Raw genomic sequence first — 17,742 nt, forward strand, 5'->3', positions numbered from 1 at the left:
CTCTATCAGTAAATTCTGCCTCCGGGTTTATCAAACCAAAGCTGAAGGAAAATAGCAACTGGGAGCTGGTAATCTTGTCCCTCCTTGTGCTGCCAGGTAAAGAAAGGTACATATGGAACTGGGGATCAGAGCAGAGAACTGCTTTTGAGAAGGCAAAATACTAGTGAAATAGCTCAGGGTATCTCTCCAGCAGGCCTGCCATTTGCATTAGATGGGTCTGCGACTCCGGAAGGTATGGCTCAGACATTGTGGCACAGACAGCAGGAGGGGAGGACTCCCCTAGGATTTTTGTCCCAGCTCTGGAAGGGGACAGAAACCACATACACTCCCGCAGAGTCACAGCTCCTAGCAGTGTTCACGTGCTTCTCCAGGTGGAGCTCTCAGAAGGGAGTAAACCACAGCCACCAACGGGCTGACCTCAGAGTGGTCTGGCTGGTGATGGCTCATGAACCCTGGTTGTTAGCTCTTTGAGCTGGGCTATTCTAAAGAGATTAACCCTATGGCTTGGACAATGGGAAGCCAAGAGGTGGATGATTCGTGAGTGGGCACTTGTTGGAGTCAGGGTGTGTGATGGGAAAGTGAAACGGAGCAGGACTCTGTGGTCCTTGCCATGTCTTCTGCCTGCCTTTTGCCTGTGGAAAACTTTAGTCAAAAAATAAGTTTAATCAGAGAAGTAAAAAATGATGAAACAAAGGAAAACAGTCTAAGGAGACTCAGTTCAGTTCAGTCGCTCAGTCGTGTCCGACTCTTTGAGACCCCATGAACCATAGCACTCCAGGCCTCCCTGTCTATCACCAACTCCCGGAGTCCACCCAAACCCATGTCCATTAGTCAGTGATGCCATCCAACCATCTCATCCTCTGTCTTCCCCTTCTCCTCCTGCCCTCAATCTTTCCCAGCATCAGGGTCTTTTCAAATGAGTCAGCTCTTTGCATCAGGTGGCCAAAGTATTGGAGTTTCAGCTTCAGCATCAGTCCTTCCAATGAATTTCCAGGACTGACCTCCTTTAGGATGGACTGGTTGGATCTCCTTGTAGTCCAAGGGACTCTCAAGAGTTTTCTCCAACACCACAGTTCAAAAGCATCAATTCTTCAGCGCCCAGCTTTCTTTATAGTCCAACTCTCACATCCATACATGACCACTGGAAAAACCATAGCCTTGACTAGACGGACCTTTGTTGACAAAGCAATGTCTCTGCTTTTCAATATGCTGTCTAGATTGGTCATAACTTTCCTTCCAAGGAGTAAGCGTCTTTTAATTTCATAGCTGCTATCCCCATCTGCAGTGATTTTGGAGCCCAGAAAAATAAAGTCAGCTACTGTTTCCATTGTTTCCCCATCTATTTGCCATGAAGTCATGGGACCGGATGCCATGATCTTCGTTTTCTGAATGTTGAGCTTTAAGCCAACTTTTTCACTCTCCTCTTTCACTTTCATCAAGAGGCTCTTTAGTTCTTCACTTTCTGACATAAGGGTGGTGTCATCTGCATATCTGAGGTTATTGATAATTCTCCTGGCAATCTTGATTCCAGCTTGTGCTTCCTCCAGCCCAGCATTTCTCATGATGTACTCTGCATATAAGTTAAATAGGCAAGGTGACAATATACAGCCTTGACATACTCCTTTTTCTATTTGGAACCAGTCTGTTGTTCCATGTCCAATTCTGTTACTTCCTGACCTTCATACACGTTTCTCAAGAGGCAGGTCAGGTAGTCTGGTATTCCCATCTCTCTCAGAATTTTCCACAGTTTATTGTGACTAAATAATAATAATGTAGTCACTAAGCATAGTCAAGGACCCTTAGTTCTTTCTCAAGGGCTATAGATAATATTCTGAGCCATATCTTGTGAGCTGTCATAGATACCAAAATATGAGGTGGAAAAGTTAACTACATGATGACCGGACCGTACCCAGGGCTTGAGCTGCCACAGTTCTGAGAATTGACTGCAAAGAAATTCGAACAGGTTCACCCTGGAACTAAAGATGATTAACTATACCTAAAACCACCAAGGTGATGCTGGTCAGACCACTGATTTTAAAGTGACTATTAGAGATGACTGCTGTTTCTGCATGGACCCCTCCCGCCACTCGCCCCCAACCAGCTATAAAAGCTCTCACCCCCTGCGTGTTGGAGGTGGGGAGAGTCGTCCTTTGGGCAGATGTCCATCACCGTCCCCCTACTAGTTGCCAGCATCTAAAATAAAGCAAACTTTCCTTTCCTGGAAACTTTCCTCAACCTGGCCTGTTTCCTGGCTTTTGAGTGGCAAGCAGCTGACCCTTCATGCATAACTCTCAGTAACAAAAGGGCATTTGGGTTTGCCTGCAAGGGTCTGAGCCCATCTTTTTTCCCCCCACATCCCAGCTCATAAGGCACTGGTTAATCAATTCCTCACCAATTGGAACCCTAGTGGATGGCCCCAAACTCTCGGTTGCCTTGGGTGTTGTTTAGAACAGGACATGCTATTACTGCACTAACCAAGTTACTCTATCTCAAGAGTAACCCAACACCTTTGACAATATACAATCCCACCTGGGCACTGCAGTGGTCATTCTTTCAGTCTCCTTGCCCTGCATGTATGGCGTTTAGTTTTTAAACCAAAAAGGAAACCAGTCCATTTCATCTAGGGAGAAGGAAATGGCGACCCACTCCAGTATTCTTGCCTGGAGAATCCTGTGGACAAAGGAGCCTGGAGGGCTGCTGTCCATAGGGTCTCACAGAGTTGGATGCGACTGAAGTGACTTAGCATGCATGCATCCATTGGAGAAGGAAATGGCAACCACTCCAGTGTTCTCGCCTGGAGACTCCCAGGGACAAAGGCGCCTGGTGGGCTGTCGTCTATGGGGTTGCACAGAGTTGGACACGACTGAAGCGATTTAGCAGCAGCAGCAGCCATTTCATCTGTTTCATCTGTTATCAAATGTGTGGGCATAGAGTTATTCTTAGTATTCCTTTATTATCTTTTTAATGCCTGGGGGATCTGTAATGATGTTCCCTCTTTCATTTCTGATATTAGTAATTTGTGCCCTTTCTCTTTTTCTCTTAAAAGTACTTTTATTTATTTATTTGGCTGTGCTGGGTCTTAGCTGTGGCATGTGGGATCTAGTTTCTTGACCAGGGATTGAACCTGGGCCCCCGTATTGGGAATGTGAAGTCTTAGTCACTGGACCACCAGGGAAGTCCCTCTCTTTTTCTTAGTTATCCTTATTGATCTTTTCAAAGAACCAGCTTTTGCTTAGTTGATTTTTTTCTCTTGATTTCCTGTGTTCAGTTACATTGACTTCTGCTCTAATTCTTATTGTTTCTTTTCTTCAGCTCACTTTGGATTTAACTTGCTCTTCTTTTTCTGAATTCTTAAGGTGGAAACTTAGATGATTAAGTTTAGATCTTCTTTTTTAATACATGCATTCAATGCTATACATTTCCTTCTAAAGCATTGCTTTCACTGCGTCCCACAAATTTTGATAAATCATATTTCCATTTTCATTTAGTTCAATATATTTTAAAATTTCTCTTGAGATTTCTTCTTTGACTCATGTTATTTAGAAGTGGTTTGTTTTTCTAGTTATCTTTCTATTAGTGATTTTCAGTTTCATTCCATTGTGGTCTGAGAGCAGACATTGTATGATTTCTATTTTAAATATGTTCAGGTGTGTTTTATGGCCGAGAGTGTGGTCTATCTTGGTGAATGAATGTTCCATGTAAACTGGAGGAATAGTAGTTTTCTTTTAACAGTCCAATCAACAATGTTTTATTTTAAACCCATTAAATGAAATTTCCTGTAGTATAAAGTGTAATGGTCCTGGACCTGGTAATATTTTTTAAAATATGGCATTCATTCACATCATAAAAGTGGAACAAATTGTAAAAGCACTACCCAGAAATGAAAAGTGTGACCCAAAAGCTACCTGTAACAGTTACTGAGTAATCCATCATTGTGTACCACAAGCCAAGTTTTCTAGATGTGTTTAGTATATATTTTATCTTAAATTTTACTTCTGAAAAAAAATGCACACTTGAACCGATTCACCAAGCCTAGATGCTGTAGCTACTTCAGACTGCAGTTGGAGAATAGAACTATTAAAATAAAAACTCCTAAGATAGTTTTTTTTTTTTTTTTAAGGTTTTCCTGGTGGCTCAGTGGTAAAGAATCTGCCTGCTTGTGCAGGAGATGGGGTTTGATTGCTGGGTGGGGGAGATTCTCTGAAGAAAGAAATGGCAACCCACTCCAGTATTCTTGCCTGGGAGACCCCATGGACAGAAGAGCCTGGTGGGCTACAGCCCATGGGGTCTCAAAAGAGTCAGACGTGACTTAGTGACTAAACAACAAAAAGGATAGTTTTTAAGATCACCGACATGGAAAAAACAGTTTTAACTTCTGAAACATTCCTAAGACTTGGAAGCAAAGGGGTTTCTTCGTGTGGTTTCAGTTGGAAGTTGGTTTAGATATCAGAATTGAAAAAAAAAACAAACCCCAAACTCAGCAAGAACTGAGGTTCATCAAAGCCAGAAGACAACTTGTGCATTAATTTTTTAAACAAACAAACAAGAAACCAAATCCTAACAGCAAATTCCATGGAGTGTATAGTCCATGGGATCACAAAGAGTTGGACATGACTGAGTGACTTTCACTATTAAGAGCAAATTTATATTTATAAATGCGTAGTTTTACAAAAGCAACTTTTCCAACCAGAAAACAAAGACAAACAAAAAACTCCAAGAGCTTCGAAGCAACAAGACTGTAACTAATAGGAAGCAAAACCTGAGTGACAGATTATGGTCTGGGATACTCAACACACACAGGTCTTTCAGTTTCATCAGTTTTGGTCCAAAGCTCCAATTACATTTTAGTTGAGTGTTTACTGTTCAGTATTCTGTTGGCATTATAGAGAAAGTCACTCAGTTGTGTCTTGACTTTTTGCAAACCCATGGAATATACCCTCCATGGAATTCTCCAGGCCAGAATGGAGTGGGTAGCCATTCCCTTCTCCAGGGGATCTTCCCAACCCAGGGATCAAACTGTGGTCTCCTGCATTGCAGGCAGATTCTTTACCAGCTGAGCTACCAAGGAAGCCCGTTGGCATTATAAGTAGTAGGGCAATAGTGCCCTCCATATTTATAGTTGTTCCTGGACTGACTGTATCGGGTAGGCTAGTGTTAACAAAACTTTCTAATACACCAGACTTTAGGAAGGTGACTAAGAGAAGAAATAAATGCTAGGGAAAGGTGAGATTAAATTTCCTTGAGTTGAAATCCTTTTGGTGAACCTTCAGAAGTCCACAAGCTTACTAGGTCTTCCTTATACACAGCCCCCAGAAGTCAGTTGCCATGTGAGAAATACTTGCACAAGCTTCCTGTGAGGTTTTTTTTTTTACTCATAAATCTATAAATGGTGGCATTCATTTCTCTAACTTAATGTGAGCATTCCTCCTAAGAGGATAAATCTCATACTGAAATTAATTAGGGTATTAGTCCTCATTAGAATGAAAATGATGGCAATAATATCAAGTCATATTGCAAACGGAAACTGGCAAACTCTTGTTCTCTTACTCCCTCCCCGTCCCCCCACCCCCTGCTTGCTTTTTCTCAGGCTAGAGTGTTTGTGTTAAATCATAAAGCTTATATAATGGATTTATAGGAACTACATTAAAGCAGTGGTGATAAAATAAAACTGCCAACACGAAAGTTAAGAGCAGAACTGGCTGCCACTTGAAATGCCACTTTATGATCGTGGGTACATGAATAGGGTGAGCTAGGTACTCCCTTCTTAGGAATCACTGTGCCTACATAAAACAAGGAAGAAGAGAGAAGCAGCGGTGAGGAGAGAAGGGGGATATTGATTAATGGGAAAAATTTCACAAGGAACAAACTTCATATGGAAACAGAAGTTTCAAAAAATATACTGAAAAGAATTTTACCCACAACGTTCCTGTATCATAAACATACTACAGATACACAGAAAGCCAACAGGTACAAGAAAAAGTGCTCAGCATCATTGATCACCAGGGATATGCAAGTCAAAATCTCACTAAAGTGAGATATCACTTTAACACCCATTAGAATGGCTGTTATCAAAAGACAAGTGGTAACAAGTGTTGGAGAGGATGTGGAAAAGAGGGAGCCCCTGTGCACTGTTGGTGGGAATGTAAGTTGGCACAACCACTATGGAAAAGAGTATGGAGGATCCTTGAAAACATCAAAAGTAGAATTACCATATGATCTAGCATTTCCACTTTTGAGTATTCATTCAAGGAAGATAACCCACTAACTTGAAAAGATACCCGCATCTTCATATTCACTGCAGTATGATTTACAATAGCCAAGACAGAGAAATGTCCATTCACGGATGAATGGAAAAGGAAATGTGTATATATATATTATTCTACTATCACAATCTGATGTTATTTAGCCATAAAAAGAAGGAAATCCTGACACTTGCAACAACGTGGATGGACCTTGAGGGCATTATGCTGAGTGAAATAACTCAGGCAGAAAATGACAGGCACTGCATGATGTCAGGTAGACGTGGAATCTAAAGCCAAAACAAAACTCACTGATACAGAGAACAGATTGGCGGAGTCTTCTGTAGTTCCATATAAATTTCAGAACATTTGGTTCTATTTCTGTGAAAAATATCATTGGGGTTTTGGTAGGGGTTATACTGAATCTGTAGATTGCTTTAGGTAGTGTGAACATTTTAACAATGTGAATTCTTCTAATCCATGAGTACAGAATACCTTTTAAAAAATGAATATGCATATGGCACACTGGGGTCAACTGAAGGGAACTTGGGGATGGCTATATGGGGCATGAGCACAGAATATCTGTTCCTCTGTGTCTTCTTCAATTTCTTTCAGCAGTGTTTTACGGTTTTCATTGTGCAGGCCTCTCAGTTAGTTAAATGTATTCCTAGGTATTCTACTCTTTTTGCTATGATTATAAATGGGATTGTTTCCTTAATTTTTCAGTTAGTTTGTTGTTAGAATATAGAAGTGCAACATATTTTTGTATGTTGGTTTCATTCCCTGCACTTCACTGTATTCATTTGTGTTTTCAAGTAGTTTTTTGGTGGAGTCTTTAGGGTTTTCTATATATAAAATCATGTCACTTGCAACTAGTGAAAGTTTCACTTCTTCTCTTCCAGTATGGAGCCTTTTCTTTTTCTTGCCTAGGATTTCCAATCCTATGTTGAATAACAGCAGCAAGAGTGGGCATCCTTGTTCTGTTCCTGATCTTAAAGAGGTAGCTTTCAGTTTTTCCCCACTGAGTATGATGTTTGCTGTGGACTTGTCATAGAAGGCCTTTATTACGTTGAGGTATGTTACTTTCAGACCCATTTTATTGAGAGGTTTTAAAAAACATCTTAAGTTGTTGAATTTTGTCAAGTGCTTTTTCTGCATCTAATGAGATGGTCATATGATTTTTATCTTTCACTTTGTTAATGTGGTGTATCATGTTGATTGTTTTGCAGATATGGATTCATTCTTGCATCCCTGGAATAAATCCCACTTGATCATGGTATGTAATCCTTTTAATGCAATATTGACTTTGGTTTGCTAATGTTTGAACAATAAATATTTGAACCTGATAGTGTGGCAACTCTGAAAATCAGATTCTCCTCCTTCCCTAGGGCCTGTTGTTTTCTTCTATTGTTTTCATTTATTTTTTGACTATTGTGCTCTGTCTCTGTGCCAAGGATCTCAGCATAATATACAAATTAAAATCTTGTCAGGTCTTTTCTAATACTTCCCCTGGGCATGCATGGCCACTTTCAAATCTTCCCCATATATGCAGTTGGTTTTGAATGTCCTAGTCTTTAATATCTGACTCTCAAAAGGAGAAAAGACAAAAAAATGAAGGGGGGAGGTCTGTTGGCGCTTTAAATTACCCAGAAATCATTTCAGGTGGAGAGGGAGGTCTTATAAGGATGCAGGAGAAATGCAACGACTATGGCCATCTACCTCTTTTCCTGCAGTCAGTAGCAATCAGTGGATCAGAGCACAGATCCTTGACATTTGGAGTACATGGTCCTTTTTGCCTACCCTAGCTGCCACAAGCTGTGTGTGAGCAACTCCAGGAACACAGGCATAGCTGCCTGCCATGTGGCTGGAGGTGTTGAATGGGTAGCTGCTACTGTGCTAAGAACTAAAATTGACCAAAATTTGCAATTTACCATCCAGGTCTTCCCCTGCAAGTTTTAAGCCTTCAACAGACTCTAAAATTCCAAAATAGTTATATCAGACAGATTCTGCTAATGCAGTTGTTGTTTAGCTGGGAAGATGAAGCCCTGATGTATCCTAGCCCACAGCCTTCCCAGAAAGTTCCTCTAAAGTACTTTTTAATTACCTTTAAAAACATATTCTCCAAGTTGTCAAAGATAAACAAAGCCAGACATTAAAGTGGTAAGGACAGATCTTAATCTGTAATACACTATTTCAATAGGAAAAAGAGTCTAGCATAAATTGAATTCCACTTAGATTTGCACAGAAGTGATACTTTAAAGGGTTTCCCAGGTGACACTAGTGGTAAAGAACCCACCTGCCAATGCAGGAGACATATGAGACATGGGTTCGAACCCTGGGTCGGGAAGATCCCCTGGAGGAGGGCATAGCAACTCATTCCAGTATTCTTGCCTGGAGAATCTCGTGCACAGACGAGCTTGGTGGGCTACAGTCCACAGGGTCACAAGAGTTGGATGTGACTGAAGTGACTTAGCACGTGTGAGTGATATTTTAAAGGGAGAGTGAAGGTGTAGGTGAGAGAGAAAGTGAGGGCTCAGCAGTGTTGGGAAAGTGAAAAATTCCCCAAAGGGGTGAGTAGTCCATGTGAAACTCATCTTGACTTGCTACCTGGCTTCCCAGGTGGCTCAGTGGTAAAGACGCCACCTGCCAAAGCAGGAGACACAGGATAATGGGGTTCGACCTCTGGGTCGAGAAGATCCCCTGAAGTAGGAAATGGCAGCTCACGCCAGTGTTCTTGCCTTGGAGAATCCCATGGACAGAGGAGCCTCACAGCGTTGGACGTGACTGAAGCGACTGAGCTTGTGTGCATGAGCAATGCATTCTTATTCATTCTTACAAATTTAGGCTCCTGTCCTTCACAAAGGCCAGGTGACAGGAACCCTATCCTCAGCTGGTGGCTAGAACAATTAGTAAGTTCTTCCGACAGCCTTGAGTTTTCTTAGATTGGCACTTTTAAGGAGGGCTGGGGTCATCCTGGGGACCTTGAGTGGTTAGAAACTCTGTTAGTGTCTGTCCAAGTCTTTATAGTTCAAGGTTGAGGCTCAGCAGAGAAGGAGACTCAGAGGGCCAGGCTAGAGTCTGGTCAAGGAGACAATGCTTATCAAAGTAAAAACTATGGATAGGGCCAGAGTTGCCTGACAATCATTCCCAACATGAGTTCCTTTATGCTTCTTTGAGCTAACCTTACCTCTGTTATTGGAATGAGTCTCTTTCCAAAGTTTGAATGCACTTATACATATGTATGTGTATACGTGTATGTATTCATAGGAAACATGTATGTGTATGTTTTAACAAAACTGTGTACTGGATTCACTGCATAAACCATTCTTAGAGCCTTGCCATGACCGTACCATTATTTTTGATTTGAACATGGTAGTCTATGTTATGACTTGTCCATAGTCCTTCTAGTTTCCTATGGAGGGCTATTTGGGTTGTTTCCAGTTTCTGCTGGAAGTGCAATAAACTGGATGGCAATAAACACTCTCATGAATGCCTCCTTAAAGTGCTTCTTGAACACAGAGATGGAAAGTTGGAATTACTGGGTCCTTGAACGTGCATTTAAAATTTTAATGGATGCCACCAAATTGCCTTTTTAAAGCAGCCCAACCCACTTATACTTCTGCCAGCCAGGTAAAAGTGTTTATTCTTCCCACTTTGCCCAACACTGGATAGAATCAAAGTTCCTAGTACTTGCTAATCTGCTAGGTCAAAAGTAGTCGTTTTATTTGGTTGTTTCGACTAGCCATTTGCGTTTCCTTTTCTGAGACCTGGACCAAGTCCTCAGATAATAAAATGACTTCTGATGAATTCTGCACTGTTCCCCGGCTCTAGCAGTGGGGTCATGGCCCCGAGTCATGCTAAGGGCAAGATGGAGAGGGGGAAGAGTGAGGGGCAGAGGGAGCGAAGAACACATGTTCCTCTCCCCTGAGAGCAAAGAAAGTGAAAAGTTAAAGTGAAGTCACTCAGTCGTGTCTGACTCTGCGACCCCATGGACTGTAGTCTACCAGGTTCCTCCATCCATGGGATTTTCCAGGCAAGTGGGTTGCCATTTCCTTTTCCAGGGGATCTTCCTGACCCAGGGATTGAACCCAGGTCTCCCGCACTGCAGGCAGACACTTTACCATCTAAACCAATGGGAGTGAAACTAAGGAGAGGCCCCAGACGCCAGAGTCCAAGGTCTTGGCCAAGTGAGTTCTCTGTCCAGTTTTGCTAGTTCTTGGTGGAGGGCAGGGGAAGGGTAAGGAAGTGAAGTGTCCTAGGGACTGCTCTGAGTGGGCCAGGCATCCTGGGGTTGGGCCACCAGCAGCTCTTCCCTGCTGACACCCCCTGGGCTTGTCTTATCTTCTAGGTAGTCCACCCTCCCTGCAGCAACATCAGATCCAGGGAGGAGGGGGGAAAGGGGGAAGGCGGAGCCCTGCAAAAGTGAAGCTATGTTCAGCCCCCACGCCCAGCAGGGCAGATAACTTCATCTGGTGCTGCTGTGCACACGTGTGGCCTCCCTGCTGCAGTCCCCTGTGCTGACGCTGGCCCTGCTCCCAGCCTCGGTGGTGCCTCCGGACCCATGCAGCTGTTCAGGGTGCTGCGTCTCCTCTGGATGCTCAGGGCCTTCCTGGGGTCCACAGGTGAGGAGGCGCGGTGGGGGAGGGCTGCGGAGACCGTCCTGATGTCCCAGGACAGAGTGTGTGTGTGTTTGGGGGGACTCTGAGGTTTAAGGAGCCCAAGGAGGGGTCCCTTATTGCTCTCTGTGTGGCCAGAACCAAGGTGGGGAGGGGAGGGAAGCTGGGTCCCAGGGGAGCTGCTCTCCCCTGGGACCGAGCAGGTTTGCAGGAGTCTGCGTGCATCAGTTGGCTGGGATAACCTCTTTCTGGAAGAGTGCTCTTCCCACTTGGACTCAGTTTTCGGAGCCCCCTTCGCCCTGTTGCTCCTGCTCCCCCAGCTCTGATGCTTCCTCCAGCCTGGATTCTCTCCCTTTGTGTGTGCCTGCTCAGTCACTTCAGTGTTGTCTGCCTCTTGGCAACGCCATGGACTGTAGCCCGTTGGGCTTCTCTGTCCATGGGATTTCCCAGGCAAGGATACAGGAGTGGGTTGCCATTTCCCTCTCCAGGGGATCTTCCCAACGCAAGGATTGAACCCACACCTCCTGTGTCTCCTGCATTGCAGGCAGATTCTTTACCACTGAGTCCCCGGGGAAACCCCACCGCTCCCTTTACTTCCATCCATTCAGCCCTCCTGAGGGACCTGCATCTGCCCTGGGAACCCCTCCTTTCTCTGAGGCATCTCCACTTTTGGTCACAGTGGCCCCTCCTCCAGCTCTGCCCCTAACTCTCCCACCCCGACCCAGCCCACGTTTCTGGACACAGCTGTCCTTGGCAGGGTGGTGGGGGGAGATCCTGATGGCTCCCAAGACGTGCTGAGTCTAGTTGAGGACACTAACCCAGAGAGGGAAGGAGGTCTGGGTGTTGCCTGATCGCAACTGCTGTGTCTGTCGGTCACCCTCAGCGTCATGAGATCTTTGAGCCTCACTCTGGTAAGAGTGGTAACCTGTAAAATGGGGTTGAGGATATTGTATCTGTAGAGAGAAGGGCTCATGTTTGTAGACTAGTTAATCAAGATAGAATACGTAATAGAAAATACATCTTTTTGGTACCTTTTTAAAAAGAATATTATTTGGTTGCGCCGTGTCTTAGTTTCAGCTTGAGTGGTCTAGTTCCCTGACCAGGGATCAAACCCAGACCCCCTGCACTGGGACCGTGGAGCCTTAGTCACTGGACCACTGGGGAAGTCTCAAAAACATGACTATGTTTGTTATTAACACTCACAGCTACACATTAAGGTCTCCCAGGACTCACGTCTGCCTGCCGAGGTGTTTCTTTCTGGAAGTTTCCTTTTCTGTCCTGTCTCTCAGCCTGTGTGTGGTCCTCTCTCTTTGCCCCTCAAACTCAGTGAAGTCTGAGCTTCAGTCTCCATCTTCCCCTTTGGTATTCTCTTGGCAACTTTCCGCTCTCCCTGGAAACCCTGTCTCCCAGAGTCCATGATGGGTCCCCATCCTCAGCCCAGGTTTGGCTGGGTTCTCTGTCTCTCTCTCCAAAGCGGAGAGTCAGCCCAGAGAGCAGTGGGTCACAGGGAGAGGGGCAGAGGTGGGTCAGAGGGTGGGGCACGGAACCAGAAGGGACGAGGACTCTGGGCAGCAGGAGAAGGTGGGAGGAGGGAGCAGAGTAAGGGGAACGTGGGTGTGTGAGGAGGAAGGAATGAAAGAGGAGCTGGGAGGAGGTAGGACCTTTGCTGAGCCTGCGTGCTCAGCACCACCATTCCAGGACCATTAGGTCAGTACTCAGACAAGATGGCCACGGAATCAAGGGTGTCTCCACTGACACTTCCCATGGGGAGGCTGCCCTGGGGAGCAGACAGATGTTTTGGCCCTCATTTATTTATTATTATTTTAGAACATATTTGTGTATTTGGCTCCATCTGGTCTTAGTTGCGGCACATGGGATCTTCAGTTGCGGCACATGGGATCTTCAGTTGCGGCACATGGGATCTTCAGTTGCGGCACATGGGATCTTCAGTTGCGGCACATGGGATCTTTCAGTTGCGCCACATGGGATCTTTAGTTGCGGCACATGTGATCTTTAGTTGCGCCACATGTGATCTTTCAGTTGCGGCACATGGGATCTTTAGTTGCGCCACATGTGATCTTTAGTTGCGCCACATGTGATCTTTAGTTGCGCCACATGTGATCTTTCAGTTGCGCCACATGGGATCTTTAGTTGCGGCACATGTGATCTTCAGTTGCGGCACATGGGATCTTTAGTTGCGGCACATGGGATCTTTCAGTTGCGCCACATGGGATCTTCAGTTGTGCCACATGGGATCTTTAGTTGCGCCACATGTGATCTTTCAGTTGCGCCACATGGGATCTTTCACTTGTGCCACATGGGATCTTCAGTTGTGTCTTGTGAACTCTTAGTTGTGGCACGTGGGATCTAGTTCCCCAACCAGGGATCAAACCTGGTTCCCGTGCACTGGGAGCCTAGAGCCTTAGCTACTGAATCACCAGGGAAGTCCCCAGATGTTGGCCTTTAGAACCTGGAATGACCCCGGCCCCAAAGTGCTCTGCTGGGGGAATAACTGGTGGCACTTCCTGCCTTCTGTGACACGTACCTGGAACATGGGGAACTGAGTAACCTATGTGCTGTTAAGGTGACAGGCTGCCCCACCACTGAGGTCCTCTGTTCTACCGCCAATACAGGAACTTCAGCCACGACCACATCCACCTCTAATGAGCTCTGGCGCGCTGCTCTGAGGAATCCCACACACTCCAAAGGCACAGCAAAGTGGCCACTGAACAGCCCCAAAACTTCTCCCATTCCTGATGTGAGGGAAAACATACCCAAGACTGTCAGCACCTCCCCCCACTTGAAATCCCTGTCTGAAACAGTGCTCAAATCACCCATCAGTTCCAGCCCCCCAACAAGCCCCACATCCAAGTTTGTCTTCAAGGTTGAAACCAGCCCCCCTACCATGATCGTCTATATGGGCTCGACAGAGTGCGTCAATCCGACGAGCCTCATAATCACCACCACTTACCCCACCACCACCTGCGTGAGCCAGACCCAGGTGTCCTTCCCTAGCTCTCACACCACCACCCCTGGGACAGAGACACCACGGACAACCATCAGCAGTGCTTATCCCGTGTCAACGACCAAGAGAGTCAGCTCCACCGTGACCCGTCCCCCCACAGTCACCACTGCAGGGAAAACTCCCACAACCACGGCCCCACCCTCCTCCTTTGTCCCAACTGCAAACACAACCCCAGATACTCTGATCTCCTCTATGACTGGTACCACTAAAAGGACTACCCCAGCCACTGCAAGTGTCCACACAACTGCGTCTCCTACCCCAACAGTCGTGCCTACCTCTGCTACTACCCCTTCTCTGACTACTAGGAACACCTTGATAACAACAGACAAAAGCTTCTCACCCAGCACCCATGCTATGAGCACTACTTCACTTCCAGACACTCTCAGTACATTTAGAACATCCACAGCCACCATGCGTGCTCCGACCTCAACTGGTTTACTGACAACACCTACAACATCAGTTGCATCAACTGCCACTGAAGCAACCACTGGAATAGGTACACGAAACACAACTCCTGTGAACACAACGGGCTCCGTGAAAACGACATTCATTCCAAGGACTGACCTTCCCACAGAAACTCTCACTGGCTCAGTTACTTCAGTTTCTCCAGTCATGTCCTCAACCAGTCCTGCAACATTCACCACATCCAAATCCCGCCCGGTGCCAGCCAGCACGGATACACACATGACATCCGCTAGCAAGGGACCACCCTCCTCCACCGGAGCCACAACAGAAATAGGCGAGACAAGGGACCCAGCATCTCATGCTTCTTCCACCAGGAACACCACATTTCTTACTACCACTGATGTTTCTACAGAATCTGCAACGACAGAGATTACTTCTGCAGCCCCAGTCGTCACACCATTACATACTCTCACAAATACAGTCATTTATCCAACTACTTCTACTTCAGTGACCACCAATACCTTGACATCACCCATCAGTAAGCCTCAGTCTCCATCTGCTTCAACCACAGAGCAGGCCTCCAATTCAACCAGAGACAGGAGCCCTTTCTTAACTCTGACTACCAGATTCCCTAATACCCACACCACTGCTGTCCTTTCAACTCACAAGAGCAATTCCACTGGATCCACAACAGAAATCACCATTCCCACGGACACTGCAGAGCATGCCACCTCAACCACAGCTACTATGCCCACTTCCTCCACGACAAAAACAAGTGAGAGTTTGAAAACATACATGTTAACCACACTCACGCTGACCACACCACCGAGAACTCTAGCCAACATATTTAAAACTGGTTGCAAAACACGAAGCACAGAAACATCTGCAATAACCTCAGTTTTCCCTAACTCTAGATGGACACAGAGAACCACAAAAATAATCCTATATTCTGGTAGTATGGGTGAAAATACCATATTACCAACAACCACTAAACCCAAAACAAGGCAAAGCACTAAGTCAATGAAAACAATGAATGAAAATGATTCCAAAATTACGCTATCCAGATTATTGAAAACACAGCAAAATAGTACTGATTTTTCCGACACCAGCTACAATATTCACAAAGTATTAGGAAAAATGAACACAAATAATATTAGACCTACAATGACATGGAGAACTGCACATAATATCAGGACAAAAATTACGCCTCTAAATCCAAGAAATCCAGTAACAATGAAAAGGTCTCTTTCAGAAAAAAATCACAAAACAACAACAAATAAAACAACGACCATCAACAAAGCAACAGAAGGCACAAAAACAGATCAAAAAATGTCAGTTACCAATAAAAGGAAAAGTTCAGAGACTAGCTTCAGGACACATAAGAGAGACACTAACCAATTCACCATATTGGAAAAAGACAAAAACAAAGTCCATTATGTACTCAACAAATTCTTTCCCCATTCAGCAAAATGGCAGAATTACACACATACGCTTCCATGGATTATGTCCACTGTGTTAGTTTCACACACCACCGGGGCGGCTAGCACCCTCCGGGTGACCACACCCACGCCCACAGCACCGCCCAGCGCTCCGGTCCTCACCTCTTCCACCATCTACTCCAGCGGGAGCACCCTCACTTCCGCCTTCACTTCAACCCTCCCGGCCTCCGCCACGCTGCACACATCCACGACTCTCCCTCCCTCCTCGGTCAGGACGCGAGCCCCCAGCTCCACGCCCGCCACCACCGAGGCCACATCCACCGGGCCCGCGGCTCCATCCACCACCGCCACCTCCGCCGTGGACCTCGGCTCCACACGCGCCCTGGCCAGCCCCTCAGACACACCCACCCCCACCCCCACGGCCTCGGCCACGCCCACGCCCGCCGCCGCCGCCACCATCCCCACCACCGGCATCATCTCCTCCGGCCCCACCACCCACCGCACACACAGCACCTTCCCTGTCCAGGCAACCTCGGCCAGCACGCCGGCCGCCACCTCCATCTTCACCACTCCCCGCAGCACGGCGACTCCCTTCGGCTCCAGCACCATCCCCGCCACATCGCTAGGCGCCTCCTCCCCGGCCTCCGGCAGTACCAGGACCAGTACCACTCCGGCCGAGGCGGCCAGCCCACCTGCCCCGAGCACCAGTGGGCCGCCCCCGCACCCCACCACCACGGCGACTCCTCCCAGTGACGCCTCTAGGCAGCCTGTCGCCACGGAGGTGCCCTCTCCGCCGTCCGTCACATCCTCCGCCACGCCCAGCAGCACACTCTATGCTCCCGCGTCCACCACCTCCACTCCCGTGGCCACCAATAGCCCAACCTCGTCCATGGGGGTGCCTCGCTCCCCTCCACCTGCCCCCAGCACAGAGCCCGCCTCCGCCTCCACCCCGAACACCAGCCCTCTGCCCACCGACATGACCACACTCCCCACCACCCACACCACGGCCGGCCCCTCGCCCCCCGCCAGCACGCCCACCGGGTCCAGCACGCAGGTCGCCACTCCCAGGGACACCGCAGCCCCGGCCACCTCCCTCACGGCCACTCTGGCCTCTGCCGCCGCGGCACACACCACCGGGGCGGCTAGCACCCTCCGGGTGACCACACCCACGCCCACAGCACCGCCCAGCGCTCCGGTCCTCACCTCTTCCACCATCTACTCCAGCGGGAGCACCCTCACTTCCGCCTTCACCTCACCCCTCCCGGCCTCCGCCACGCTGCACACATCCACGACTCTCCCTCCCTCCTCGGTCAGGACGCGAGCCCCCAGCTCCACGCCCGCCACCACCGAGGCCACATCCACCGGGCCCGCGGCTCCATCCACCACCGCCACCTCCGCCGTGGACCTCGGCTCCACACGCGCCCTGGCCAGCCCCTCAGACACACCCACCCCCACCCCCACGGCCTCGGCCACGCCCACGCCCGCCGCCGCCGCCACCATCCCCACCACCGGCATCATCTCCTCCGGCCCCACCACCCACCGCACACACAGCACCTTCCCTGTCCAGGCAACCTCGGCCAGCACGCCGGCCGCCACCTCCATCTTCACCACTCCCCGCAGCACGGCGACTCCCTTCGGCTCCAGCACCATCCCCGCCACATCGCTAGGCGCCTCCTCCCCGGCCTCCGGCAGTACCAGGGCCAGTACCACTCCGGCCGAGGCGGCCAGCCCACCTGCCCCGAGCACCAGTGGGCCGCCCCCGCACCCCACCACCACGGCGACTCCTCCCAGTGACGCCTCTAGCCAGCCTGTCGCCACGGAGGTGCCCTCTCCGCCGTCCGTCACATCCTCCGCCACGCCCAGCAGCACACTCTATGCTCCCGCGTCCACCACCTCCACTCCCGTGGCCACCAATAGCCCGACCTCGTCCACGGGGGTGCCTCGCTCCCCTCCACCTGCCCCCAGCACAGAGCCCGCCTCCGCCTCCACCCCGAACACCAGCCCTCTGCCCACCGACA

The 17,742-nt window shown here is 48.0% G+C and overlaps 1 protein-coding gene across 1 annotated transcript in view; it reads left to right on the top strand.

The window, feature by feature from the left end:
• Window positions 1–10,800: 10,800 nt before the first annotated feature.
• Window positions 10,801–17,742, top strand: part of LOC128043694 (mucin-19-like) — a 29,620-nt gene continuing 22,678 nt past the window's right edge. The window contains exons 1-5 of the mRNA XM_052636060.1: window positions 10,801–10,861; window positions 13,678–13,856; window positions 16,251–16,619; window positions 16,779–17,033; window positions 17,292–17,660. Of these exons, the coding sequence (XP_052492020.1) occupies window positions 10,801–10,861; window positions 13,678–13,856; window positions 16,251–16,619; window positions 16,779–17,033; window positions 17,292–17,660 (1,233 nt within the window). The remainder of the gene's footprint in view (window positions 10,862–13,677; window positions 13,857–16,250; window positions 16,620–16,778; window positions 17,034–17,291; window positions 17,661–17,742) is intronic.

Source organism: Budorcas taxicolor, chromosome 2, assembly GCF_023091745.1.
Source record: "Budorcas taxicolor isolate Tak-1 chromosome 2, Takin1.1, whole genome shotgun sequence".
In the NCBI taxonomy this organism is placed as follows: domain Eukaryota; kingdom Metazoa; phylum Chordata; class Mammalia; order Artiodactyla; family Bovidae; genus Budorcas; species Budorcas taxicolor.